Source organism: Cyclopterus lumpus, chromosome 23 (assembly GCF_009769545.1).
Source record: "Cyclopterus lumpus isolate fCycLum1 chromosome 23, fCycLum1.pri, whole genome shotgun sequence".
In the NCBI taxonomy this organism is placed as follows: domain Eukaryota; kingdom Metazoa; phylum Chordata; class Actinopteri; order Perciformes; family Cyclopteridae; genus Cyclopterus; species Cyclopterus lumpus.
In genome coordinates, this window is record NC_046988.1 from 14,564,111 (window position 1) to 14,591,737 (window position 27,627).

A 27,627-nucleotide genomic window follows, 5' to 3' on the forward strand; every position below is an offset into this window, starting at 1 on the left:
TCACATGGTGCAGGATTTGTCCGGCGGGGGGGGCAGCGGCGGGGTGCTGCTCTTGGGCGGGACCATGGGTTTGGGTTTCAGGGCTGGGGGGCGCAGCGGAGCCCCCATGCGGGCGGCTGACACCGGTTTAAAGGAGCCCAGGGTGTCGGGGGAAGGGTTGGCCGGTCTGGGGGGTCCCGGCGGAGGTCCGGGGAGCGGGCTCATGGGGCTCAGAGGACTGAGGGGGCTCGGGGTGCCGGGGGTCCCCGGGGTGCTGGGGGTGCTGTGGGGGCTCGGGGACTCGGAGGAGCAGGTGTTGAGGGGGCCGTTCTTCACCTGGTCCAGAGTGTCCAGAACCACGTCGGGAGCCGGCCGGCAGCCCTGACGCTCCAACTGCCTCAACTCCCCCAGAGCCACCGTCACCGTCTCCTCGATGTCCTGCAGGGCGACAAAACACACGTTTCACCTGTACGCCTGTACACCTGTACACCTATACACCTGTACGCCTATACACCTGTACGCCTGTACGCCTATACAACTGTACACCTGTACGCCTGTACGCCTATACACCTATACACCTATACAACTGTACACCTGTACACCTGTACGCCTATACACCTGTACGCCTGTACACCTGTACACCTATACACCTGTACGCCTGTACGCCTATACACCTGTACACCTGTACACCTGTACGCCTATACACCTGTACGCCTATACACCTATACGCCTATACACCTATACGCCTATACGCCTATACGCCTATACGCCTATACACCTGTACGCCTATACACCTATACGCCTATACACCTGTACGCCTATACTTCTATACACCTATACGCCTATACGCCTATACGCCTATACGCCTATACACCTGTACGCCTATACACCTGTACGCCTATACTTCTATACACCTATACGCCTATACGCCTATACACCTGTACGCCTATACTTCTATACACCTGTACGCCTATACTTCTATACACCTATACGCCTATACGCCTATACACCTGTACGCCTATACGCCTATACGCCTATACACCTATACACCTGTATGCCTATACGTCTATACACCTATACGCCTATACACCTGTACGCCTATACACCTATACGCCTATACGCCTGTACGCCTGTACACCTATACACCTATACGCCTATACACCTGTACGCCTATACACCTGTACGCCTATACACCTGTACGCCTATACACCTATACACCTATACGCCTATACACCTATACGCCTATACACCTGTACGCCTATACACCTGTACGCCTGTACACCTGTACGCCTATACACCTGTACGCCTATACACCTGTACGCCTATACACCTGTAAGCCTGTACACCTGTACGCCTGTACACCTGTACGCCTATACACCTGTACACCTGTACGCCTATACGCCTATACACCTGTAAGCCTGTACACCTATACGCCTGTACACCTGTACGCCTATACACCTGTACGCCTATACACCTATACACCTGTACGCCTGTACACCTATACACCTATACACCTGTACGCCTGTACACCTATACGCCTATACACCTGTACGCCTATACACCTATACACCTGTACGCCTATACACCTGTATGCCTCTACGCCTATACACCTGTACACCTGTACGCCTATACGCCTATACACCTGTACGCATATACGCCTATACGCCTATACGCCTGTACGCCTGTACGCCTATACACCTGTACGCCTATACACCTGTATGCCTCTACGCCTATACACCTGTACACCTGTACGCCTATACGCCTATACAACTGTACACCTGTACGCCTATACACCTGTACGCCTATACACCTGTACGCCTATACACCTGTACACCTGTACACCTGTACGCCTTTATACCTATACGCCTGTACACCTATACACCTGTACGCCTATACCTCTGTACACCTGTACGCCTATATACCTATACGCCTGTACACCTATACACCTGTACGCCTATACCTCTGTACACCTGTACGCCTATATACCTATACGCCTGTACACCTATACGCCTATACCTCTGTACACCTGTACACCTATATACCTATACTCCTGTACACCTATACAACTGTACACCTGTGCGCCTATACACCTGTACGCCTATACACCTATACGCCTGTACACCTATACAACTGTACACCTGTGCGCCTATACACCTGTACGCCTATACGCCTGTACGCCTATACACCTGTACACCTGTACACCTGTACACATGAAAACACTGCTAGTTGAGCACATCAACCCCATTAAATCACCCTTACGTTTCTTATTTCTACATCCGGCTGTTACAATGACTCATTTAGTCTTTGTGTTTGACTCAACTGAAAATAAATACAGTACACGGAGTACCTGAGCAGGTAGAGTACAAAGTACCTGAGCAGGTAGTATACAGAGTACCTGAGCAGGTAGAGTACAAAGTACCTGAGCAGGTAGTATACAGAGTACTTGAGCAGGTAGTATATCTGTGTGTACCTGTGCAGGTAGTATACAGAGTACCTGAGCAGGTAGTATATCTGTGTGTACCTGAGCAGGTAGTATACAGAGTACCTGAGCAGGTAGTATATTTGTGTGTACCTAAGCAGGTAGTATATCTGTGTACCTGAGCAGGTAGTATACAGAGTACCTGAGCAGGTAGTATATCTGTGTGTACCTGAGCAGGTAGTATATCTGTGTACCTGTGCAGGTAGTATACAGAGTACCTGAGCAGGTAGTATATCTGTGTGTACCTGAGCAGGTAGTATATCTGTGTACCTGAGCAGGTAGTATACAGAGTACCTGAGCAGGTAGTATATCTGTGTGTACCTGAGCAGGTAGTATATCTGTGTACCTGTGCAGGTGGTATACAGAGTACCTGAGCAGGTAGTATATCTGTGTGTACCTGAGCAGGTAGTATATCTGTGTACCTGAGCAGGTAGTATACAGAGTACCTGAGCAGGTAGTATATCTGTGTACCTGAGCAGGTAGTATACAGAGTACCTGAGCAGGTAGTATATCGGTGTACCTGAGCAGGTAGTATACAGAGTACCTGAGCAGGTAGTATATCGGTGTACCTGAGCAGGTAGTATACAGAGTACCTGAGCAGGTAGTATATCTGTGTACCTGAGCCAGTGTGTCGGGGTCCAGGCCTCTGGACCGATGGGAGTCACTGAAGCCGTGCTGCCCGCTGCTCGAGCGCCGGATGGGCGTGTCCTCCGGCCTCCGCAGCGAATCGTGTCGGCTCACCGTCATGGTCACGGCGGCCGCGGAGCGTCGGCGGCGCTCGGGGCTGTCGAGGGGCGGAGTCATGCCCTGACCCCGACCCAGCAGCAGCTCCCTGGGGCTGAAGTGACCCGTCACCGGCGGGGAGCTGCGCTCCATCACGCCCCCGTTACCGTGGCAATGGCTGTCGTTGGAGCGGCCGAGGGGGCGGCGGAACAAACCGTCGGTCCGCTTCCTCCGGTGGCTGTCAACAGGAAGTACAAACACAATCAGCTGAGGAGGAGGAGGAGGAGGAGGAGGAAGAGGATGAGGAGGAGGAGGGTCAGGAGGAGGACGAGGAGGAGGAGGAAGAGGATGAGGAGGAGGACGAGGAGGAAGAGGATGAGGAGGAGGATGAGGAGGACGAGGGTCAGGAGGAGGAAGAGGACCTTGAGGCCCGTAGAGGTAAAAATATCCAAATATTTCACAAAGAAATCAAACTAAAAAACATGTATTTTCTTTTGTCTTCATCCTTTGACTTTTGATTAGTTTCAACAGGTTTCTAGCGACCCTTCAGTTTCATCTGGGGACCCTCTGGAGGTGCCCGACCCGTAGTTTGAGAAACCAACCCGACTAAGTACATACACATATTAAAGCAGCACACACACACACACACAGTCCCGTGCTGCTGGTATTAGTAACTTTAAATACCCTGAAGTACATTACAGTACTCCACATATAGTATATATAACAGTATTCCATTGCAGCTGTACTACATCGTTGTACTCCAGGTACTCCGAGGATGAGAGTGGAAGGAGTCGGCAGACGGGGAGTCACATGGGAGGCGAGGTGAGAGAACAGCGTGATGAGATTCACAAGGTATTTTTAGAGGTGAGAGAACCCCCCCCCCCCCCCCCCGCCCAGGTGTTGATGGAGGCCGTCTTACATCACGGACCTGTTGTAGGTCTCCGGCGGCCGGACGTCGGTCGGGGAGCTCAGCTCGCTCCTGGACCGCTTGTCGTCGGTGCTGCTGCTTCCTCCTCCGTCGCTGTCGGCTTTCTGGCTGAGCGCGTCGGACCCGCCGTCGGCCCTGAGGACGCCATCACACACTCGATCAATAACTCCCGATTGGCTCTAGTGACTCCCCCGTTAAATCAACACCAGGAGCTTAAGGACAAACGCTCTCCTGGTGAACGCATCCCATAATGTTGAATAAACAGAAGTCAGAACATCTATTCTCCTCTTTTGGGGATCCGATTCATTTTTATTATTTATATACAAACGTAAAATACCACGAAATGTATACTTTTGGTCTTTTGAGCTGCACTGAAACCAAATTAAATAAAAATGTAAACGATATTTTAATAAAAGCACGTGAATGTGTGTGTGTGTGTGTGTGTGGACTCGCCTCTCCTTCACCAGGATGTACTGGTGGGGCACCAGGCCGCGGTTGCCGTTGTGACGCCCCTCCCACCAGTCATGTGACGCCCGCTGGAAGAGCTGCAGGGACGCTCCCTTCTTGAAGGAGAGCTCGCGGCCTGACCGGCCAACGTAGTCGAACCTCGCCACCGCCTCCACGCCCTCGCCCTCTGCAGGGGGGGGGGGGGGGGGGGGGGGGGGGGGGGCAGGAAGAGGAGGAAGATATGAGCCAGATGTTGTGAACCTGAGCTTGTCAATCAGCCGTCTCTGAGGCTTTGTTCCTCCCACAGCTCCACCAATCAGAGAAGAGCAAGTCTTTTCCATGAATCGGAGAGAAAGGAGAAGGGAGGGAGGTGTGGGAGGACGGGGGAGGTGTGTGGGGGGGGAATATGTCTCCATGGCTGCTGTTGCCGTAGCAACCCCTCTCCATCAGGACACACACAGAGGGATTGGGAGTATGCGTGTGAGTGTGTGTGTGTGTGTGTGTGTGTGTGTGTGTGTGTGTGTGTGTGTGTGCGTGGGCGAACTGTGTGAAGGTCAGGGGTCACGCTCACCCTCGTCGCTGGTCTGGGTCTCGGTGCCGCCGTCGGGCTCGGCCTCCTCCAGCGCCCCCGGCTCACTGAAGGGACTCTCGCTGCAGGAATGTGGAGGAAGAGGAAGAGGAAGAGGAAGATCAGATAGACATGCAGTCCGCTCAACACGGGAAGAAAAGGGAGGAGAGCGCACAGATGGAGACGAAGGCTGCTAATCAATTCACTGGGAAATGTTTATGGAAATTATCATCAGATAAAAACCCAGAATGTGACAATGTACATATATATATATATGAACTCACCAGTACTGGTCTCCGGTCATGCACTTCTCATAGACCGGGCCGGGCAGCTCCTTGGTGTCCGGGAAGATGTTGTCGTGGTTCAGGATCACCGTCTTCACGACCTCGTTGACGTGCGCCTGACAGGCCACCTGGTCCAGCGTGTCCGGCGTGGGCAGCAGCGTGGGGCCGAACACGATGGCCAGGTTCCCAGCATCCATCATGTTCTCGTCGCTGTACTGGGAGAGGCTGGTGGGAGGGTGCACAATTCAAACTATATTAGTTTATATTTCTACGTCAAATTTGAATAAAACAGGTATTCATTATTATTATTTGTTTAATCTATGACACAATACTTGTATCAACTATTATGGTTTAATATCAGGTTGTACATGTACACAGCTGAGACGTTCTACGAACTATAAGAAATAAAACAACGTACGCGTTGACGCTCTTCCTCTGAAGAAACAACTCCCTTTCTCTCTTGTGCTATATCCTGCCCATTCATTTGCATTTAACGATCAAATTATCGCTCATAAACGTACGTCTTCACAGAGCGCCGGTTGGTAAAATACACTGAACATTAATGGAAAGATAAATATTGAGCTGGTTTAATAGCACTGCAGCTGAATGCACTTCACAGAGCTGCTGACAGGAGCATCCTCTCCATCCGGCACAGTTTTATCACCTCGTGCTTTGAGCACCTCTTTAGCACGAGAGGCCTCTCCGTGTGGGAACAACTCTGGGAAATGGAGGTAGCTTCATTTTGAAGTGGATACTCACTGGTTGAGGAAGGCGAACAGGTAACGCATCACCACCAGCGTCGCCCTCGGGACGCCCAGCAGGATCTTGCGGATGCACTGCGCCCTCTCGTACATGTTCTCGATCCCTGAAGAAACATCGTCAGAACTACTTAGCTACATGAGCTACTTGGCTACATGAGCTACTTGGCTACGTGAGCTGCTTGGCTACGTGAGCTGCTTGGCTACGTGAGCTGCTTGGCTACGTGAGCTACTTGGCTACGTGAGCTGCTTGGCTACGTGAGCTGCTTGGCTACGTGAGCTGCTTGGCTACGTGAGCTACTTGGCTACGTGAGCTGCTTGGCTACGTGAGCTGCTTGGCTACGTGAGCTACTTGGCTACGTGAGCTGCTTGGCTACGTGAGCTACTTGGCTACGTGAGCTGCTTGGCTACGTGAGCTGCTTGGCTACGTGAGCTGCTCGGCTACGTGAGCTGCTCGGCTACGTGAGCTACTTGGCTACGTGAGCTATTTGGCTACGTGAGCTGCTTGGCTACGTGAGCTGCTTGGCTACGTGAGCTACTTGGCTACGTGAGCTGCTTGGCTACGTGAGCTACTTGGCTACGTGAGCTGCTTGGCTACGTGAGCTATTTGGCTACATGAGCTGCTTGGCTACGTGAGCTATTTGGCTACGTGAGCTGCTTGGCTACGTGAGCTACTTGGCTATGTGAGCTATTTGGCTACATGAGCTGCTTGGCTACATGAGCTGCTTGGCTACATGAGCTACTTGGCTACATGAGCTGCTTGGCTACATGAGCTACTTGGCTACATGAGCTACTTGGCTACGTGAGCTATTTGGCTACATGAGCTGCTTGGCTACATGAGCTACTTGGCTACATGAGCTATTTGGCTACTTGGCTACAGGAGCTTCTTGACTACATAAGCTACTTGGCTACATGAGCTACTTGGCTACATGAGCTAATTGGCTACATGAGCTACTTTAGCTATACAAGCTATTTTAGCTACATAAGCTACTTTAGCTACATTAACTACTTAGGTACTTAAGCTACTTTAGCTACATTAACTACTAAGGTACATAAGCTACTTTAGCTACATTAACTACTTTAGCTACATGAACTACTTAGCGTCATGAGCTACTTGGCTACTTGAGCTACTTGGCTACATGAGCTACTTCAGCTATACAAGCTATTTTAGCTACATAAGCTACTTTAGCTACTTATGTACATAAGCTACTTTAGCTACATTAACTACTTAGGTACATAAGCTACTTTAGCTACATGAACTACTTTAGCTACATGAACTACTTAGCTTCATGAGTGTGTAAGGAAGTGAGTAAGTGAGTGAGTGTGTATAAGTAAGTAAGGAAGGACGTGAGTAAGTGAGTGAGTGTGTAAGTAAGGAAGGGAGTAAGTGAGTGAGTGTATAAGTAAGTAAGTAAGCAAGTAAGCAAGTAAGCGGGTAAGTGAGTGAGCGAGGTCACGTGTGCTCTGATTGGTTGGTACTCACGGACGCAGGAGATGAGGTCATTGAACCTCTCCTTGGGAAACAGCGGGTTCTCCAGACCCCTGAAGTAAAGCTTCAGCACTCCAGCCACCGAGTTGATGTCGTGGTTGCTCTCCTCGTCAATCAGCGGGTCGTTACCTGGGCAACAGCACAGAGCGAGTCAGCCACACCCCCTTTACCCACCCGACGCTGTCGGTCTCGTGACCTCCGTGGCGGACCCTCCTTACCTCTCTCGAAGGAGTTCTTGATGTCGTTGACCTCCACCTGAGATCCCGACACCCGGAATATGCCTTGATGCTGGAGACCTGTTGGGAACAGACGCCGTTTGTCTCTTCAGGGCCGCCAGACTTCACTAAAACACTAATTTTACCTCCAAATATTTCCTTTATTTTGCCTCCAGCTCACACTGTGATGTCATCATGACGTCATTGTCAATAAAAGGGTGATTGTGTACTCTTTAAACTTTGAAAATGTCTAAACGACAGCGAAATAAACTATTTAAATTGGTTAACAATTCACGTAATTCTTATTTATTTGTTTTACTAATTCTTTTGTATTTATAATTTGTTTAACTTCTCCTCATACATTTAAACAACTACTGTCTGCTTATTGTTTAATTTTGTTGTCCACTTTAAATGTGTTGCAATTTAAATTATAATCATTTATCATTATCTTTCTTTTCAAAGTGCTCAATAAATAAAGATTATAAATTATTATTATTATTAGCTAAATTAAATTAAATGCAAGCCAATCAAAGTGAAGCTCACCGTGCAGGTTGATGTAGCGGATGCAGCTCTCCACCAGTAGCGGTATGGCTTTGGTTGAATCCTGTGAACACGTCAAACACACAGTCAGGGTTAGCTATTGATTAGATTGTTAAATATATATATATATATATATATATATATATATATATATATATATATAATAATAATACCGTAAGCTTAAAAAACCCATAAAAATGTCAAATTAATCTGTTGACCGATTAAGCAGCTATTGTGCCAAAAATACCCGGTTGTCTACCTCAACCTACCGTATCCCACAATGCAAAGCGCTGGAACGCTCTGTGGTCGCAACAACAATGGCCCAAAACAGCAAGTTTTTTTAATATTTATTTCTCATCAAAAGAATTCACTTATATTTTAAGGTGGAAAAATCGACAGTTTTTACAAGAATTGTCAAATCAATAATTTGCTCCAACGTTATATTTACTGGTTTTAGTATTTGCAGCGTTCAAGGAGCTCTGACTGAACTATGGACGTGGAAAAGGCAGAGCGTCTCTACCTGGTGCTTGCTGTGTGAGTTCTTCCGCCCGCGACTGGAAATGAGCAGAAAGAAAAAAAGAGAGAATGAAGTTCCATGAAAAACAAAAAGTAAAGAATAAAAAACGTGGAGAGGAAATATGAAATCCTAACCTGGTAGTCAGCAGCTCAGCTTTATATCCTGGAGAAAAGACAACGATGAGGAAGATTAAAGGTCACAGAGTCAATAAAGTTTTCTCCTCTAGTAGCCAGTAGAACATGTGATCACGTGATCAGTAGAACATGTGACCAGTAGATCATGTGATCAGGAAAACATGTGATCATGTGACCAGTAGAACATGTGATCAGGACATCATGATGTTTCTCTAGTCTCTGATCATGTGACTTTGTAAACAACCAATCAGTGTTTAGACAATCAGGAGGAGAGCTAGTAACGTTAGCTAGTAACATTAGCAGCACCGCTAACGGAGAACCAGCAGAGGTTCACTTCAGTTACATTGTGATGCATTCAGGCTCCGCCCAGTGAGAATGAGTACTGGCTGAAGATAAATGATAAAGTTCTCATGATGCGTTCACATGTAATCTAGTTACATATAGTGTTGGTGATAAACTAGAATAAATCCAGATGTTTTCACATTAATATAAAATAGATATTAGAGATGAATTATGAGCTGTTTAACTTCCTAAAGCTCGTTATTAGACTTAATTAACGCAAAGAATCACCAGATTTATTTGAATGAAGACCAGCTGCTTTAATCACACAACAAAGGGACCTGTATCCTATAATATGGATCAATGATGATATTATTAGTATCAGCGTAGAGGATTTTTCGGTTTGTCTCACCTTCCGCTAAAGCTTTCTTCAGTATGTCATGTTTGGCCTGCAGCTTGGAGATGAGATTACTTCCCTCCAGATACTCGCGGAATTTCTGAAGGGATTGAGAAATAAAAGCACACATAATAAGCACAAAAGAAGATGCAATAAGTTAAAATAGAATAGAATAAAAGGGATAAAACAGCAGTTCCCTCACAGTGAAGTAGAAGAGCTCCGTCTCCTGCTGATTGGCCCGTTTCTTGGCCAGACTCGGCTTGTTCAGGTACCCGTCGGACACGCTGGACTTCACCGACTCGGAGGACGGGCTATGGGTGAAGCTGTGGGACACGTCAAAGTCCTCCAGCACCGTCATGTCCTGCAGGGTGGTCAGAGTCGCTCCCCAGGTCTTCTTCACCTGGAGGGGGAGGGGTCAACATCCTTCATCGTCACTGATGCAAAAAACTCTTCTAAAATATCACAGATTGTCATCGGCATATTGTCAAACCTTTCAAAAACAAATATATTAACCCCGTAAAGAACACAAGAGGAATTTCAAAGATTAAGTTTTAATAACGTCATATTAAACTCAACTTTACCGGATTATCTATATTTTCTACTCAGTTTCTTTCTTTTATGTGGCATATTTTCACATTTTCATAAAACCGAGTAGCGTGAATAGTTTGAAGCTTTATTCATAACGTAGACATTTAAATTGTAAATCAACGTTTCATGTCTATTCTTTGTGTTTTTAAAGCTGATATTTCAGTAGAGTGTCAGATAAAGATCAGGCTCCACTAATATTATTAGTGTGAAGCAATTTGCAGACTTCTATTCCAGTGTGTTTTAAACATTTCAAATAATTAAGTCCAAAAGTCAACCATTTGCTCTCCTAGTTTCCACACAAGAAAGTTGATTTAATAACAACAATATTTACTTACTCTTATGAATCACTATATTTTACATTTATTTGTTCAGAATTTTGAATTTTCTTTTTGTTTGGGGTGATCATGACGTCAAATTCGCATGATCTTCTCTTCTACATTTTCATTTGATGTATTAAAGGCCAATCATAGACGAGCAGGAATAATGAAACTTGTGATTTGGAATCAAAAGTGTATTAAAGTGTTAAAACAATGTTTTTCCTGCTGCTGCTGAACACTGTCCTTGGTTTCTGCAGATAAAGTTGCTGTTTGCTGTGCAAGGTCGCTCCCAAACGACTCCACCGACACTCATGCATCACTCTGAGGGCTCAGCCAATCAGGACTGTTTCCAGCTGGGAGAGGTGTGATAAATAACATCTCAGAGCTTCATGTGAATCTATTTCTCATCCAGAAGACACCAGAGGTCAAAACATTGTTTTTCTTGCACATTTTGCTCTATTTTTATTCAAATGTTCTTCTTTCAGGCTTGTGGAAAGAAAACATTAAAAATACACATTTAATAGTTTATTTTATTACTTTGTCTGTTTGCGTCTGTAGATTTCTCCTAAATTCACGAGAAGTTACCATAATAATGCCTCATTTGCATATTTAAACATAACATTTCATAAAACGTGTAACACAATAACTCCTCCTCTTAATGTGAGTGATGAAGTGGTGAAGTTTCATGTGATATCTATGAGGTCATGTTTTGACCCTATAACACAATAACTCAGAATTAGCATTTAGAGCCTCATTTATATGACATTTATTAATAAAAACATGGAAAAATGTTGACAGCATATTTCTGTGATACTAAGAGAGATCTTAAACTATCTCAGTGAAAAGTTTTGACTTTAATATCTCAACAAAATTAAACAAGAATTTTGAAATTAGCACAAATTTAACAATATAATTCCTAATTTGCGTAATAAAACACAATATTTCAGAAATCCTGTGATACTAAAAGTAATTGTCTTAATGTCAGTAATCAAGTGGGGAAGTTGCATGCTGATATCTATTAAGTTAAATATTCTACCATTTTCAAATTTTTGCTAAATAAACAAACGTCGTCACAGCATCACAGACCACGAGTTCAACATTCTGTTTGTGCATTCCAGATTATGCAAAGTGTGTTTGTACTTACGGCAAGGATTATGAATGTTTTTATTTGTTCATGATTATCAGGGTGTGTGTGTGTGTGTGTGTGTGTATGTGTATGTGGGTGTTTGGAGCTGCTGAGACGTGCAGACGCAGCTCATTAATCCACCCTTCAGCATTTTTATGACCTTCAGGGTGAGTTAACAGCTGCACACTGCGCAGACAACACAACACCACACAGCACATCACAACACACTACAACACAACACACTACAACACAACACAGCACCAGGCAGGACGCTGCAGCACCGAGTCCCAGGTGTATTTTTAGAGGCTACATCTGCTACATTATTGCTACATTATCTGCTACATTATTGCTACATTATTGCTACATTATCTGCTACATTGTTGCTACCTTAGCTGCTACATTATTGCTACATTATCTGCTCCATGATCTGCTACGTTGTTGCTACTTTATCTGCTAAATTATCTGCTACATCATCTGCTACATCATCCGCTACATTTTTGCTACTTTATCTGCTACATTATTGCTACATTATATACTACATTATCTGCTACATTGTTGCTACATTATCTGCTACATTATTGCTACATTATCTGCTACATCTTCTGCTACTTTATCTGCTACATTATCTGCTACATTATTGCTACATTATCTGCTACATCATTGCTACATGATCTGCTATATTATTGCTACAATACAGTATATGCTAAATTATTGCTACATTATCTGCTACATCGTCTGCTACATTGTTGCTACATTATCTGCTACATTATCTGCTACATCATCTGCTACATTATTGCTAGATTATCACAATTTACTGCTCAGATGACCATCACTTTGTGCAGTTTGTAATTGTTAGATAAATTTAATTTGTAATGAGGAAGGTTTTTGAAGCCAAGATCAACAATCTGAAATTGAACTATTGGGCGACATGCCGGGAGAGTTGCTGCATATGAACGTTCAAATGAGTCGGGGACTGTTGTCGTAAATGTGGACGTTCTGAGCGCCGCTCTGCGTGTGTTTGAGTGTCCGACCTCTTCGTTCTCGATCTTCAGAGACGCCAGGCGGGTCTGCAGCTGCGTGAGGCGGAGGGTGAGCTCGGCCTGCAGCTGCGGCTGGGAGGCGATCTGGGTCACCTGACAGGAAGTGGAACAACGACAGGGTGAAATCGGACCGTGCATCGGCGTGCCGAGAAAAAACGGGGTTGTGCAATTTAACTCTAATGACGTTTGTGTGTCGGGATTCCAACAACTTTCTGTTACCAACCAAAGTACATTTATATTAATAATTCACAAGGAGCGCTAGATAAAAAATTCAGAACAGAGTAATATTTATTGCCATCGCAGAGCACGTCATGTCATCTCGGTCTCTGGTAACAAACTCACTGATGTAGATCTGATTGGAAAGAGGAGCATTACATTCTGCAATTTGCCACTTTCTTTTTCACTGTCTTTTATTTTGAAAAAAGGAAGTCAGAGTGTATGTGCCTTAAAAAAATATTCATATCCTGGCTGTAAAAAAAAGTTTAATAAAAAAACGCAAAAAATAGAGATAAATATTTAAGAAATGAATGTAATAATAATATTATACTGACTGCGTCGCCCATGTGAGCCTGGAAGCTGAAGCGTAAGGGGGGGCAGAAGGCAGTCGGGTAGAGGCCCAGCAGGCGCTGCCGGTCTCGGGCCGGGTCCAGGCCCTCCACGGCCCCCTCCAGCACCTCCAGACCGGCCCTCCTGGAGGCCTCAAGGCTCAGTTCGGCTGATAGGTAGGTCCTCAGAGCCCGGCTCAGACTGGAGTGGTACCCTAGGTCACAGCACTGAGACCAAGGAAGGAGGAAACAATAACAGGTATCACGCAATCATAATTAATTTAGACAAATACTACATTACCCATGAGCCTCAAGCAATTCAATTCTAACCAAAATCTAAACGTGAATTAAAGTTACGACAAGGAACTTTAACTTGGTGTTGTCTTTGGAGCTGAAGGAGGTTCTGGTGAACCTGCATGATGTCATCAGGTTTCACCAGAACCCGACCCCGGGGCTCCGATGAGGAGCTTTAAGAAGAACTCTATAGAACCAGACCATCTTCTCTCTGGTGGTCTGGTTACTGATGGAGGTCTATAGAGGACCAGGACTAGACTGAGGTCTATAGAGGACCAGGACTAAACTGAGGTCTATAGAGGGCGAGGACTAAACTGAGGTCTAAAGAGGACCAGGACTACACTGAGGTCATTGAGGACCAGGACTAAACTGAGGTCTATAGAGGGCGAGGACTAAACTGAGGTCTAAAGAGGACCAGGACTACACTGAGGTCATTGAGGACCAGGACTAAACTGAGGTCTATAGAGAGCGAGGACTACACTGAGGTCTATAGAGGACCAGGACTAGCCTGAGGTCTATAGAGGACCAGACTGAGGTATATAGAGGACCAGGACTAGCCTGAGGTCTATAGAGGACCAGACTAAGGTCTATAGAGGACCAGACTAAGGTCTATAGAGGACCAGGACTAGCCTGAGGTCTATAGAGGACCAGACTGAGGTATATAGAGGACCAGGACTAGCCTGAGGTCTATAGAGGACCAGACTGAGGTATATAGAGGACCAGGACTAGCCTGAGGTCTATAGAGGACCAGACTGAGGTATATAGAGGACCAGGACTAGCCCGAGGTCTATAGAGGACCAGACTGAGGTCTATAAAGGACCAGGACTAGCCTGACCATGGGAGTCCCAGACCCAGATGTTTCTCAGACTCACGTCGATGATGTCGGGCAGGTCGTGGATGTAGTACTTGAACACGGAGGCGTTGGTGGCCTCCAGAGTCAGCAGGTACTCGTTCCGGGCTTTGAGAGTCTTCAGCTTGTTCTCAGAGTACTTTGCCTTCCTCTGAGGGAGAAAGAAACACAGACTGTTAAGACCCATGTCAAGTGGAAACTATTCTGATGTTTGATGTATTAATATTTACACTTTACATACAGGTATGAAAAGACGCTCCAGAGCTCCTGTTACTATTAATGTACAAATATAACTGGATTACTTCTGCAGCGTCTCTCTTGCATGACTTTAAACGTGTGTTTTGTATGAGGTACTTCTACATAGTCAGAGTACCACTACAGTAGATGTACTTATTTAAAAACACACACGGTTAAGTGAATATTTCCACCTCTTTGACTTCATGACGGGGAACCGAAGCGGTTATTAATGTTATATTATGTGTGTAAAGTACTTTCATTTCTCTAAAAACATGCTTCCTCTCGCTCGTTCCCTCGGCTCCTCCTCCTCCTCCTCCTCCTCCTCCTCCTCCTCCTCCTCCTCCTCCTCCTCCTCCTCCTCCTCCGACCGACCTACCTTCTCTCTCATCTTCTCCATCTTGCGGGCGGCGTTGCGCCGCTGGTGGCGCTCTTCTATCCGCAGGCCGAACACCGGCTCCACCCCGCCGCCCGTCCCCGACAGGCCCTTCACGCGGCCCTCCTGGCGCTCCGCCTCCCGCAGCTTGGTCTCCGCGCTGATCGTCTCCACGTGGTACATGTGGTACGTCTTCATCACCTGAGGAAGCAGCGGCCCTCACAATCACAAGGACCACAGGGCTGTTTGTGTGTGCTTATCAGAATAACTCTAATCTGGTATTCTGTGTTAGGCGGGGAAGCCGTTAAGGCTTTTCAAAGTACTTTTCAAAGACTGACGTTCACTTACGGTGTAAAGCTCGTTCAGGAGCTTCATGAGGTCTTCCTGAAGCTGGAAGATGATCTCCTTACTCTAACAGAGGGGTCGAAGAACAGAGAGAACATCAGTCATACCTGCATTCACATCTTGAGGTACTTGTACTACTTCACTTGAGTATTTCTGTTTGATGCCACTTAAGACACATTTCAGAGGAAAAGGGGTTTTCAGATTACACATTTATTTTGACTTGTGAGGGTTTTATTGAGTTTGAGACAACCAGAATCTACTGGAGTCAAATGTAGAAACACTCTGGATCTTTGTCTCCTCTCTGCCGTCATGTGAGTCTCATGCTGGACTGAACCAGAGACAAAGAGACAGAGAGACAAAGAGACAGAGAGACAGAGAGTGAAAGAGACAGATAGACAGAGGGACATATAGACAGAGAGACAAAGAGACAGAGAGACAGAGAGACAAATAGACAGATAGACAGAGAGACAAAGAGACAGAGAGACAAAGAGACAGATAGACAAAGAGTGAAAGAGACAGAGAGACAAAGAGACAGAGAGACAAAGAGACCGAGAGACAAAGAGACAGAAAGACAGAGAGACAAAGAGACAGAGAGACAAAGAGACAGATAGACAAAGAGACAGATAGACAAAGAGTGAAAGAGACGGAGAGACAAAGAGACAGATAGACAGAGAGACAGAGAGACAGAGAGACAGAGAGACAAAGAGACCGAGAGACAAAGAGACAGAAAGACAGAGAGACAAAGAGACAGATAGACAAAGAGTGAAAGAGACGGAGAGACAAAGAGACAGAGAGACAAAGAGACAGAAAGACAGAGAGACAAAGAGTGAAAGAGACGGAGAGACAAAGAGACAGATAGACAGAGAGACAAAGAGACAGAGAGACAGATAGACAAAGAGTGAAAGAGACGGAGAGACAAAGAGACAGAGAGACAAAGAGACAGAAAGACAGAGAGACAAAGAGTGAAAGAGACGGAGTGACAAAGAGACAGATAGACAGAGAGACAAAGAGACAGAGAGACGGAGAGACAGATAGACAAAGAGACAGATAGACAAAGAGTGAAAGAGACGGAGAGACAAAGAGACAGATAGACAGAGAGACAAAGAGACAGAGAGACAAAGAGACAAAGAGACAGATAGTCAAAGAGTGAAAGAGACGCCTCTCCAAACGAGTCCCGCCTCGTGCATTAAACAGCGACCGCCACTTTGGGGGAGTTATGTGGCAGCGCATTCATATTTCATGAGGCTAAATGACGGAGGAATCCCAGGACGGACGGAGCTCCCCGCGGCAAACGGATCAGCGTCGAGACCGACGCGGTGGCCGAGGGGATGTGAGCGGGGCCTCGTGCCGGCGTCCTCCGCCTTGCGAGAGGACATTTATGGGACGAATATGACCGTTTGTAGTCGGCAGCCGCTGCACTTTTGTCAGTATGAATAAAAGACGAGAGATTAATAATGAACGCGCTGAGCTAAAGTTAGAGGCGTGTGTGTGTGTGTGTGTGTGTGTGTGTGTGTGTGTGTGTGTGTGTGTGTGTGTGTGTGTGTGTGTGTGTGCGTGTGTGTGTGTTTAATTTGTTAAACTGGGAGGAAGTATGAGGACCTCACGGGAATACTCACTTTGCTTTTCATTAGAATCAACTCTGGTGCTTAAAGGAGCCGGAGGAAAAAATAACCAGAGAGGAGAGAAGTTTTTTTTCTTATGTTACACACATTTAGACTTTAAGTATTATTTACTAAAGCACCACTTGGAGGTACTTGTACTTCAGTATTTCCTTCTCATGCCACTTTGTACTTCTACTATACTTCTATAATAACTACGGAAGCCCATTTCCCATTTAAGTCATAAATAATTATAATTATGACTTAAAAGTACATTCAAGGTACTTACATTTCATACTTCTACTTCTTTTATTTAAGAGGTTGACGTACTTTCAGTTTATAATATTTGTTGTAAAGGGATTAAATACCATTTCGGTATATTATTAAAATGTAAATAATATAATGTATTTCTAAAATTTTTTTTATTAAAAATAAAGAATTGGTTGGACACAGTTTTCCAACTCCTGGGAAAACACGTTTTTTAGGAAAAAAATTAAATATTTCTTGAATATCTTGTTTGCTAGTTTTGAGAGAGTTTTGAATACATTGATTAAAAATAAGAATAAAAACATCTTTAATCTGAAATAAAAAATTTGAAGAAAACACATTCAGCTGATACTTTAAGATACGGAGCTGCTGAAAAGCTTTTCTATGACGTATTAATGAATGATGACTCGTTTTCTTCCACATTAAGTAAACAAGCAATAATAACTGCAGGATTTATGACATTTGCTTACAGCCGGTATCAACGCGTGCCCTCACGATCATTACTGGGGACGGGACGGGTTTAAAGCCGATGTCTGCGGACTGCTGCCGGAACATTCACAGAGATTTACAGTAAAACGTTTGCTTTTTATTGGCCATAAAACATCACCTTAATTACGGGCTATCGCGGAGGCTGTTTTCCACTCCTGAGAATAAGTAGACCAAAAGAGGCCCGAAACTCACCGGATGGAGATAAAAGTATCGATTGACGTTTGCGGCTCTAAGCTCACGGACCCGAATCTTTAAAAACAATCTTTAAAAACACCTAAAACATATATAGTTTACTTTTAAAAACTCAGTCATCTCCTAAAACAGCTGAAGTGTTTATCAAACTAACGGTGAAATAGATTCGTTGGCGAATGTTTTTGCGGCAAAAAATAATCCACATTTAGAGCTCTCTTTGTCTCTCACTCTCTCTTTTTGTCTCTTTGTCTCTCACTCTTTGTCTCTCACTCTTTGTCTCTCACTCTCTCTTTTTGTCTCTTTGTCTCTCACTCTCTCTTTTTGTCTCTCACTCCCTCTTTTTGTCTCTTTGTCTCTCTCTCTTTGTCTCTCACTCTTTGTCTCTCACTCTCTCTTTTTGTCTCTTTGTCTCTCACTCTCTCTGTTTGTCTCTTTGTCTCTCACTCTCTCTTTTTGTCTCTCACTCTCTCTTTTTGTCTCTTTGTCTCTCACTCTTTGTCTCTCCCTCTCTCTTTTTGTCTCTTTGTCTCTCACTCTTTGTCTCTCACTCTCTCTTTTTGTCTCTTTGTCTCTCACTCTCTTTTTGTCTCTTTGTCTCTCACTCTTTGTCTCTCACTCTCTCTTTTTGTCTCTTTGTCTCTCTCTCTTTGTCTCTCACTCTTTGTCTCTCACTCTCTCTTTTTGTCTCTTTGTCTCTCACTCTCTCTTTTTGTCTCTTTGTATCTCTGTCTCTTTGTATCTATGTCTCTCTGTATCTCTGGCTCTCTGCCTCTCTGTATCTCTGTCTCTCTGTCTCTTTGCCTCTCTGTCTCTTTGTCTCTTTTTTATCTCTGTCTCTTTGTATCTCTGCCTCTCTCTGTCTCTTTGCCTCTCTGTCTCTTTGTCTCTCTGTCTCTCTCTGTCTCTTTGTCTCTCCGTCTCTTTGCCTCTCTGTCTCTCTGTGTCTTTGTCTCTCTCTCTCTGTCTCTTTGTCTCTGTCTCTTTGTCTCTGGCTCAGTCCAGCTAACATGACCTGCAGCAGAACAGCATTAGTGGGTAAAAGGGGGAGGAGCTTACCCTCTTCAGGAGACGGGCGGAGTCCTCGCTGATATGTGTGAGGCGTGAGATGACGTTGTTCAGGTAGAGGTCACTGAGGGTGGCGTGGTCCTTACTTTCCCTCCTCACCTGGAGGTGAAACGCAGCGAGACGGGAGTGTGATGGAGGAATTTAACGTTTCACATATTCACTATAATTTTTAAAAAGGGTCCGGGTGGTAACCGACCTGGTTCAACAACAGGTACCAGCAGTTCACAGGAGAGAGCAGGTTCTGGTCTTTTCTGGAAGAGAGAAACATACTATTTGAATGTTTTCTTCTTTGTGCCCAGACATGGAACATGTGTGCATGGATTCCTCCGCCCTACTTGTACTGCTGGTGGTCTTTGGTGCTGCGTGTTTTGGCCATGAACCTCTCCGCCAGCTTCTCCAGGTTTCGGGAATATTCTGTTTCGATCTCGGACTTCTTCCTGAAGAAGTCCTGCAGGTCCTGAAGCAGCTGGACTCGCATCTCCGTCTGCTGCTCCAGACAACGCTGCTGCTCCACCAGCTGGGCCCGAACATCTACACACACACACACACACACACACACACACACATGTGGATGTCATTGTGCGTTCAGGCGCTTTGGACAATTCGTTAGCAATTGTACGTCCACAAAGAGTCCCAGAAGCAGGAAATGAGAGTCTTCTCACTTCCTGTTGCGTTTTTTAAAATGTGTTTTTGTTCAGATGTCTGAAATAAAGTCTGCGTTAACGTTTCGTCGTCTGGTTTATAAAACAGGTCAGTGAACGCACCTCCGGTGAATCCTAAAGAGTCTAAAGGAGACGACTGAGCGTCCTCACTAGGACACTAGTCCTCCTTTAGCTCCATGAGAAGTTGTCCTCTGTTTGTGGTGGAACTTCCTCGATCAATAAAGATCAATAAAGATCAATAAAGATCAATACAGGTAATAAGTTAAGAATACATATATGTCTGCAGGACGTGTTTCTGACTCAGAAACACGTCAGTTACGGCTGCAACATCAAGTTTTAATCAACAAGAGCAAACAGCAAAAAAAAAAAGAAGAAATGTGTAAAAAAATAAAATGTATAAACTACGAAATGATGCTTAAAAGTGAATAAACTTCCTCTGAAGCCAGCAAACCAGAGCTGACCTTTGCTGCCACTCATTAATTCAGTGAATTTATGCATTTATTCATCTGTTAACTTTCATTGTTATTATTTATTTATCGTTTGCATTTTGGATATTTAGGCTACGAAAGGTTATTTTCCCGGAACCCGAGTAAACTATTTAGATTTTGTTATTTGTGTTGGACCAACAGTCCAAAACCCAAATATATTTATGTAAATGCAGAATAAAAACACACAGTCGTTGTCGAAGGTTGTAGAAATATCTTGACTGAAGTAGCTTTTGGATAATTTGTTCACGAGTGGCATAAAAACAGCTGCAATATTTATCTTTACCACAAAGACTGAGTTTGAAAACCAGGAAGTGAGTCAGCGTTTTCCCACTTCCTGTTCCCTCGTCCACTTTCTGTTCCCTCGTCCACTTTCTGTTCCCTCATCCACTTCCTGTTCCCTCGTCCACTTCCTGTTCCCTCGTCCACTTTCTGTTCCCTCGTCCACTTCCTGTTCCCTCGTCCACTTCTTGTTCCCTCGTCCACTTCCTGTTCCCTCGTCCACTTTCTGTTCCCTCGTCCACTTCCTGTTCCCTCGTCCACTTCCTGTTCCCTCGTCCACTTTCTGTTCCCTCGTCCACTTCCTGTTCCCTCGTCCACTTTCTGTTCCCTCGTCCACTTCCTGTTCCCTCGTCCACTTCCTGTTCCCTCGTCTGGGACTCAATGTGTTTTTGTTTAGACGTCTGAAAATGAGAGAATTCTAGCGTTTGGTTCTCGGATGAATAAAACAGGTCAGTAAACGCCCCTCTGGAGAATTTAGAAGCTTTAACGCGACTTAAAAAAAAATAAAACGTCAAATTAGATTTACATATGAAGTATTTTCTAAATGTACACTTTGAGCAACATAATAATAATAATTATAATAATCTGCATAAAATGTGCTGTACAAATAAAGATTATTATTATTATTATTATTATTGTTATTAGTCAACAACGTTCGTCTCGACTTGTCAGAGCTCGTTTTGATTCTTCTCCTATCTGGAAACAGAACGAATGTCGAGCGCCTTTCATGGATAAATTATGTTAAATAAATGTTTAATTCTCCATCAGCGAACTAAATCCATTAAATCAGCTGTTCAGCGGCGCTCCTCTTCCTCCTCCTGCTCCTCTTCCTCACTTCTCTCTATTTTTAATCCTTTATAATTACTGATGAAGATGGTCCGTCTTTTTCTCTGAGGAGTCACCTTGGAAGACATCCTGTGACCGCATCACACACACACACACACACACACACACACACACACACACACACACACACACACACACACACACACAGTCAGCATGGTAATGTCTGGCTGCACGCTTCACTGGTCGTTCTGTTTCAGAGCTGTTTCTATCTGCAGCAGGAGGGAGAGAGCGGGTACAGAATACACAACGATAATAACACACACACACACACACACACACACATGTACACACACACGTACACACCAATCCCTGAGGGGACCCTATCCACTCCACTACCTGTTGTCTAGGCAACCACACACTGTGTGCGAACCATGTGATGAGGAAGGTGAAGACAAGAGCTTGGATCTGCCGCATCGACACACACACACACACACACACACACACACACACAGACACACACACACACACAGACACACACACAAATACACAGACACACACATCTTTATAGAACAGATGCCACGGCCTTTGGTCACCACAAGTCTATGAAACTCTCTCTTTTTCTACTACTCTGTGTGTGTGTGTGTGTGTGTGTGTGTGTGTGTTTATTGATTTTAATTTAAAATGGCTGCCCGTTTCATGTCACTCTCCCACACGCGGTGAACACTTTCTTATTAAATGAACGACTGCATTTGCTGCGTCCTCATAAAAAAGCCCCTCCCCCTTCCACAGGGCCCATAGATACTTGCTTCTGATTGGCTGGTGGGGCCACGCGGGACATCCCAAACGTGGCTCGGCGGTCGGAGGTTTAATCGTTTCTGTAAATTGGTGTCAAGCGAGTGTCTGAAGAGAAGACGTCTGTCGCCACAGTGTTAGCCTAGCTTAGCATAAGGTGGTTCCTACGTCACGAAAATTATATTTTTGGATCATTGGATCTTTTAAAATGTCAAGTTTCTGGAGCGTTTTTCCTTTTAAACATTTTTTTTTTGTGTGAAAAACAGACCAGAATCCCATTAGAGGATGTTTTACTCCCACAATAACCCTCATGATGTGCACATCTTCATATTGAACAGTATTTGTGCTCTATTTAATCTGCTGGAATAAAACAAACTACGCTCTCTCTTTTTTTGGCCTTTTCTCGCAGAATCCCATTCATAATCTCCGTGGGGATTTCAGACGGCAACATCAAAGAGTCGTCGACAAAACGATGAGAGACTCCTCGGATAAACACCCAGAAGGAAGCGAATATCAAAAGGAACGTTGAGCAAAACGTTCACGTCGGCCTCGCGAGGAGTTTTAACTTCTCCCCGAGCGCGACATCCAGACGCAGACGAGCTTCACGTCAGGGAGCAAAGGAGCACATGTTTACACGCTAAGAATGTCCAAATTAATTATTAAATTATCCCAGTGAACAGTTGCACTAGAGTTGTTCCGATACCAGTATCAGAAATGTCCACCAGGGGGCGACTCCTCTGGTTGTATAGAAGTCAATGCTTCATGTGTTAAAGCTGCATTCTCTCTATTGACCACCAGGGGGCGACTCCTCTGGTTGTATTGAAGTCAATGCTTCATGTGTTAAAGCTGCATTCTCTTTCCTGACCACCAGGGGGCGACTCCTCTGGTTGTATAGAAGTCTACGCTTCATGTGTTAAAGCTGCATTCACTCTACTGACCACCAGGGGGCGACTCCTCTGGTTGTATAGAAGTCTATGCTTCATGTGTTAAAGCTGCATTCTCTCTACTGACCACCAGGGGGCGACTCCTCTGGTTGTATAGAAGTCTATGCTTCATGTGTTAAAGCTGCATTCTCTCTAATGAGTAAATTATGGTAATTTAGAGTCAAACAGACCATAAAGCAGAGTATGCTTTAGGGCGGGGCTACAAGGTGATTGACAGGTCGGCACCAGAGACGTATACGGCGTCACTGCAAAGTAAAACAACATGGTGTCGGCCATAATCCAAGATGGCGACTGCGAAATCGCCAAAATCAAGGCTTCAGGAACCATGCGCCCCCCCCCCCCCCCTTTCTTCTAGCTCCTTCTAGCTTCCTTGGTTAGTGGAGGTTAGTGGAGGTTAGTGGAGGTTAGTGAAGGTTAGTGGAGGTTAGTGGAGGTTAGTGGAGGTTAGTGGAGGTTAGTGAAGGTTAGTGGAGGTTAGTGGAGGTTAGTGGAGGTTAGTGAAGGTTAGTGGAGGTTAGTGGAGGTTAGTGGAGGTTAGTGGAGGTTAGTGAAGGTTAGTGGAGGTTAGTGGAGGTTAGTGGAGGTTAGTGAAGGTTAGTGGAGGTTAGTGGAGGTTAGTGGAGGTTAGTGAAGGTTAGTGAAGGTTAGTGAAGGTTAGTGGAGGTTAGTGAAGGTTAGTGGAGGTTAGTGAAGGTTAGTGAAGGTTAGTGGAGGTTAGTGAAGGTTAGTGGAGGTTAGTGGAGGTTAGTGAAGGTTAGTGAAGGTTAGTGAAGGTCACTCTCGGCTGCTACAATAACAAAGATTTGCATTTTTTCTGCCGTTGCGTGAATCAGACAGTACACAAACCGATGAAGGAAATAAACTGCCGGTTGGCTGATGACGAACATGATTGACAGCTGTAGCCTGAGGAGCGCGGGGAAAGAAAGAGGGAGGTTCATTCAAGCAAATCCGAGATTACATCAGCTCCTCTCGTCGGATCGCAGGCGAGTGAAAAGACATCCGGGCGCACTGAAACTTCTTGAAGTCTGAAAACGCTTGTTCTTAGAAACCTCCGTGTCCTCGTAACATCCCCAAAAGACGAGACTCGGCCTCTTTGATTCCATCTGATTCCCACAAAGCGGCGCTTGGCGTTCGGCCCGGCGGGTCGTGGCGGCGCCTCAAAGGTCGAGGAAGACGCACGATCATGAATTTAAAGTCTATTTTGTTTCGTGCAGAGTGACTTTTTTTTTTTTTAGACAAATTTTTTAAAAAAAAGGTGAATTTCATAGCTTTTTAAATTTTTTTTAATGAGGTTCATCAACGGGCGGATTAAATCCGGATCAGTTGAACGAGATGAATTCAAAAGCCCCCGACCGTCGCGTCGCATTAGTGGGATTATGCGCAGCTCTGGGATGGATTAAGTTTAAAAATAAGAAAAATAAGAAAAATAAGAGCAGTGATCAGCAGCTGGAGGCGACGCCCAGACGTCCCCCTGGGAGATGATTTCACCTGCTCGATACCTCTGGAAACACGGCCTGGCCTTGAGGGAAATGGCAATGAAATAACTTTATTTAAAACTTGCATCACTGGGTCGTTGTTATGACGCAATTTGCCGGATGAAGTCCAGTTTAATAAAAAACTTTTTGGAGATCCATTTCATTCATAATTTGACTTTTATTGGTGTTCACCTTGTCCGCAGTCTACAGCGCAACACACTAAACTACATTCTCTCTACTGACCACCAGGGGGCGACTCCTCTGGTTGTATAGAAGTCTACTCTTCATGTGTTAAAGCTGCATTCTCTCTACTGACCACCAGGGGGCGACTCCTCTGGTTGTATAGAAGTCTATGCTTCATGTGTTAAAGCTGCATTCTCTCTCCTGACCACCAGGGGCATGAAGATGGCGACAACATGACTCCGTCCACTTCTTCTCTACTATTCAACCGGAGAGAAAACAAAAACAAAGTCAATGTCAATCCCGTGTTAAATATTCTCTGCTTCAAGCTTCTCGTTCGATAACTAACTGGATGCCTTTGAGTTTCATGACGTTTCGTGAGCAAATCACCGACGAAGGCGGTCAAAGGGATCAGTGCTGTACATTATGGTTATGACTGACATCATTCCGTCTCCGCGGTGACTCGTTAACCGTCGTTAAAACTCGTTAATGACTCAACTAACCAGAGAACGCGTCTACTGTACGAGTGACGTCACAGGAACAGGAAGCTCCTCATCCCCAGGTGACCGTTACCACGGCGACCAGGTCCAAGGACACGAGGGGGGGGGGGGGGGTAGAGTACCGCTGGCTCATCGAAAAACACACACACACACACACACACACACACACTCACACACACACACACACACACACACACTGATTGGGCCCTCCAGAAACATTTTGCTCAATGTCTCAGCAGCTCTCCAGCCCTCCGTTTGTCCTGCAGGTACATGCAGATGTGAGGTCACTAAACACCTGCATGCACACGCAGGCAAAAACGAGGGCAGCAGCAGCCGCCGCATGCAGCAGGAAACTCTTCCTCTTCCTCTTCCTCTTCCTCCCCCCCAGACCTCCCTGCAGAGCTCTTTTCTTTCCTCTTTTTTTTATTTGCATTTTCTCATTAAGACGCTCCTCTTCCCCTTCAGACAGAGGCGGAGGTGTCACACACACACACACACACACACACACACACACACACACACACACACACACACACACACCGGCGAGGTGATGCTCCAAATATCAGGAGCGCGCTCAGTTGAACCGGAGCTCACAAATATGTACCGTCAGCGTTCTGCGTGATCTCTCCGCTGATTCCCTTTTTTTATACTACACCTCCTCCTTCTCCACCTCCTCCTCATGAGAGAGAGAGAGAGAGAGAGAGAGAGAGCGGCTGCCACCTCCTCCTGTGTATACATTACACACCACCTCCTGCACGGACCAATCAGGAGCCAGAGCACGGAGGCAGACTTGGAAAGCACATAGTTACAAGATCTATACGCGGGCTCTCGGCAGGAGGCCAGAGAGGGCCTCCATGTGACCGTCACCTGCACGCAGGGCATCCCTGAGTGTGTGTGGGGCCACACGCACACACACACACACACACACACACACACAGGTGTGTGAGTGTGTGTGTGTGTGTGTGTGTGTGTGTAAACAAGACGCACACACAGGGGGCTGTAATGCTCTCCCTTAAATGTGATCACTCAAAGTCCGTCAATTCAAGTGAATGTTGCACCGACAAGAGGGAGCACAGCGAGGTGAAGATGGATGAGGAGGAGGAGGGAGGGAGGAAGGGAGGAAGGAGAGGAGAGGAGAGGAGGAGGCAGAGTAATTGTGCACAAGACACATTATTTCTGAATGGAGCAGCTCAAATTGTTGGTGAGAGAGAATAAAGATGAGGCGGCGCAAGGAAACGCCTCTCCTCTCACTCAGGAGTGGGTTTTAGGAGCTGAACGTGGTGGTGATGGTGTAGTGGTGGTGATGGTGTAGTGATGGTGTAGTGGTGATGATGGTGTAGTGGTGACGTGGGCGGAGGTGACGAGCTAGTGAACATGGAGGTGTGAAGAGCCATGTGGAGAGGGAGGAGTCGAGAGGCTGCAGAGGAATGACAGATTACAGACGGCTGGAATCTGAGATTGCACGAGAAACGGCACCAGGGGTCCGAAACGACCGGCGTGAAGGTCGGACATTTTGAAGCCGAGCCCTGGGCGGAGGAGAAGGAGGTGCAGGAGGAGAAGGAGGTGAAGGAGGTGAAGGAGGTGAAGGAGGTGAAGGAGGAGCGCTCATCACACCTCTGGCTCTGATAAAATGAAGCAGCCTTGTGCTAAAAAGGTCATTTGTGCCGTCGCCGCCCCGAGGAAGGAGGGATGGTGGTAACCATGACGCCGGAAGGAGGAGGAGGAGGAGGACCAGGAAGAGGAGGAGGAGGAGGAGGAGGAGGAGGAGGAGGAGGAAGGGAAGGGAAGGGAAGGGAGGGGTTGTCCCACGGTCATGGAAACCACTATTTCAGGACCTAGTTCGTCACCTTTAAAACATGTCACCAGTTTAGCATCATGTCACCAGGTAGTCTATGGGGACAACTCACACACACACACACACACACACACACACACACACACACACACACACACACACTGCTGCAGTCACAGCCTCAGAGGAATACCAATAGAAAGATTCCCAGACGGTCAAGAGACACACATGGGTGAAGGAAGCTCTGCAGAACAGATACCACCCCCCACCCCATCTTCCTCCTCCCTACACACACACACACACACACACACACACACACACACACACACACACACACACACACACACACACACACACACACACACGTTTACCCCCCCCCCCCTCAGGCGCCATGCAGCACTCAGGATGAACCCAGAGATCCTGACGTCTCACGGCGAGGTGTCAGCTCCCATACACACCCTGAATGATCCGTGCACAGGCACGGACATGCTGGCAGACAGGTGTGCGCGCGCACGCGCGCGCGTGTGTGTGTGTGTGTATAGGCTGGTTTATGGGAGCGTGCATAGGTGGGAAAAGGAGCCCGTGTAAGATGCTCTTACCTTTCACTTGGCTCTCGTACTCCGCGAGGATTTCTTTGTCCTTCTTGCTTTTGTTGGAGTTTGACAT

General features: G+C 45.9%; 1 protein-coding gene across 1 annotated transcript; it reads right to left on the bottom strand.

The window, feature by feature from the left end:
* srgap1b (SLIT-ROBO Rho GTPase activating protein 1b) lies at window positions 1-27,627 on the bottom strand. Its single transcript, XM_034526629.1, has 23 exons — window positions 27,561-27,627; window positions 19,399-19,594; window positions 19,260-19,314; window positions 19,055-19,162; window positions 15,456-15,518; window positions 15,111-15,308; window positions 14,520-14,648; window positions 13,360-13,581; window positions 12,800-12,901; window positions 9,940-10,137; window positions 9,753-9,837; window positions 9,062-9,089; window positions 8,931-8,964; window positions 8,414-8,474; window positions 7,874-7,951; window positions 7,650-7,784; window positions 6,168-6,273; window positions 5,409-5,633; window positions 5,128-5,207; window positions 4,563-4,743; window positions 4,101-4,244; window positions 3,077-3,419; window positions 1-417 (listed from the first exon to the last, which is right to left on the bottom strand). Exons 1-23 carry the CDS (start codon window positions 27,625-27,627, stop codon window positions 1-3), a joined length of 3,255 nt encoding a protein of 1,084 aa, XP_034382520.1.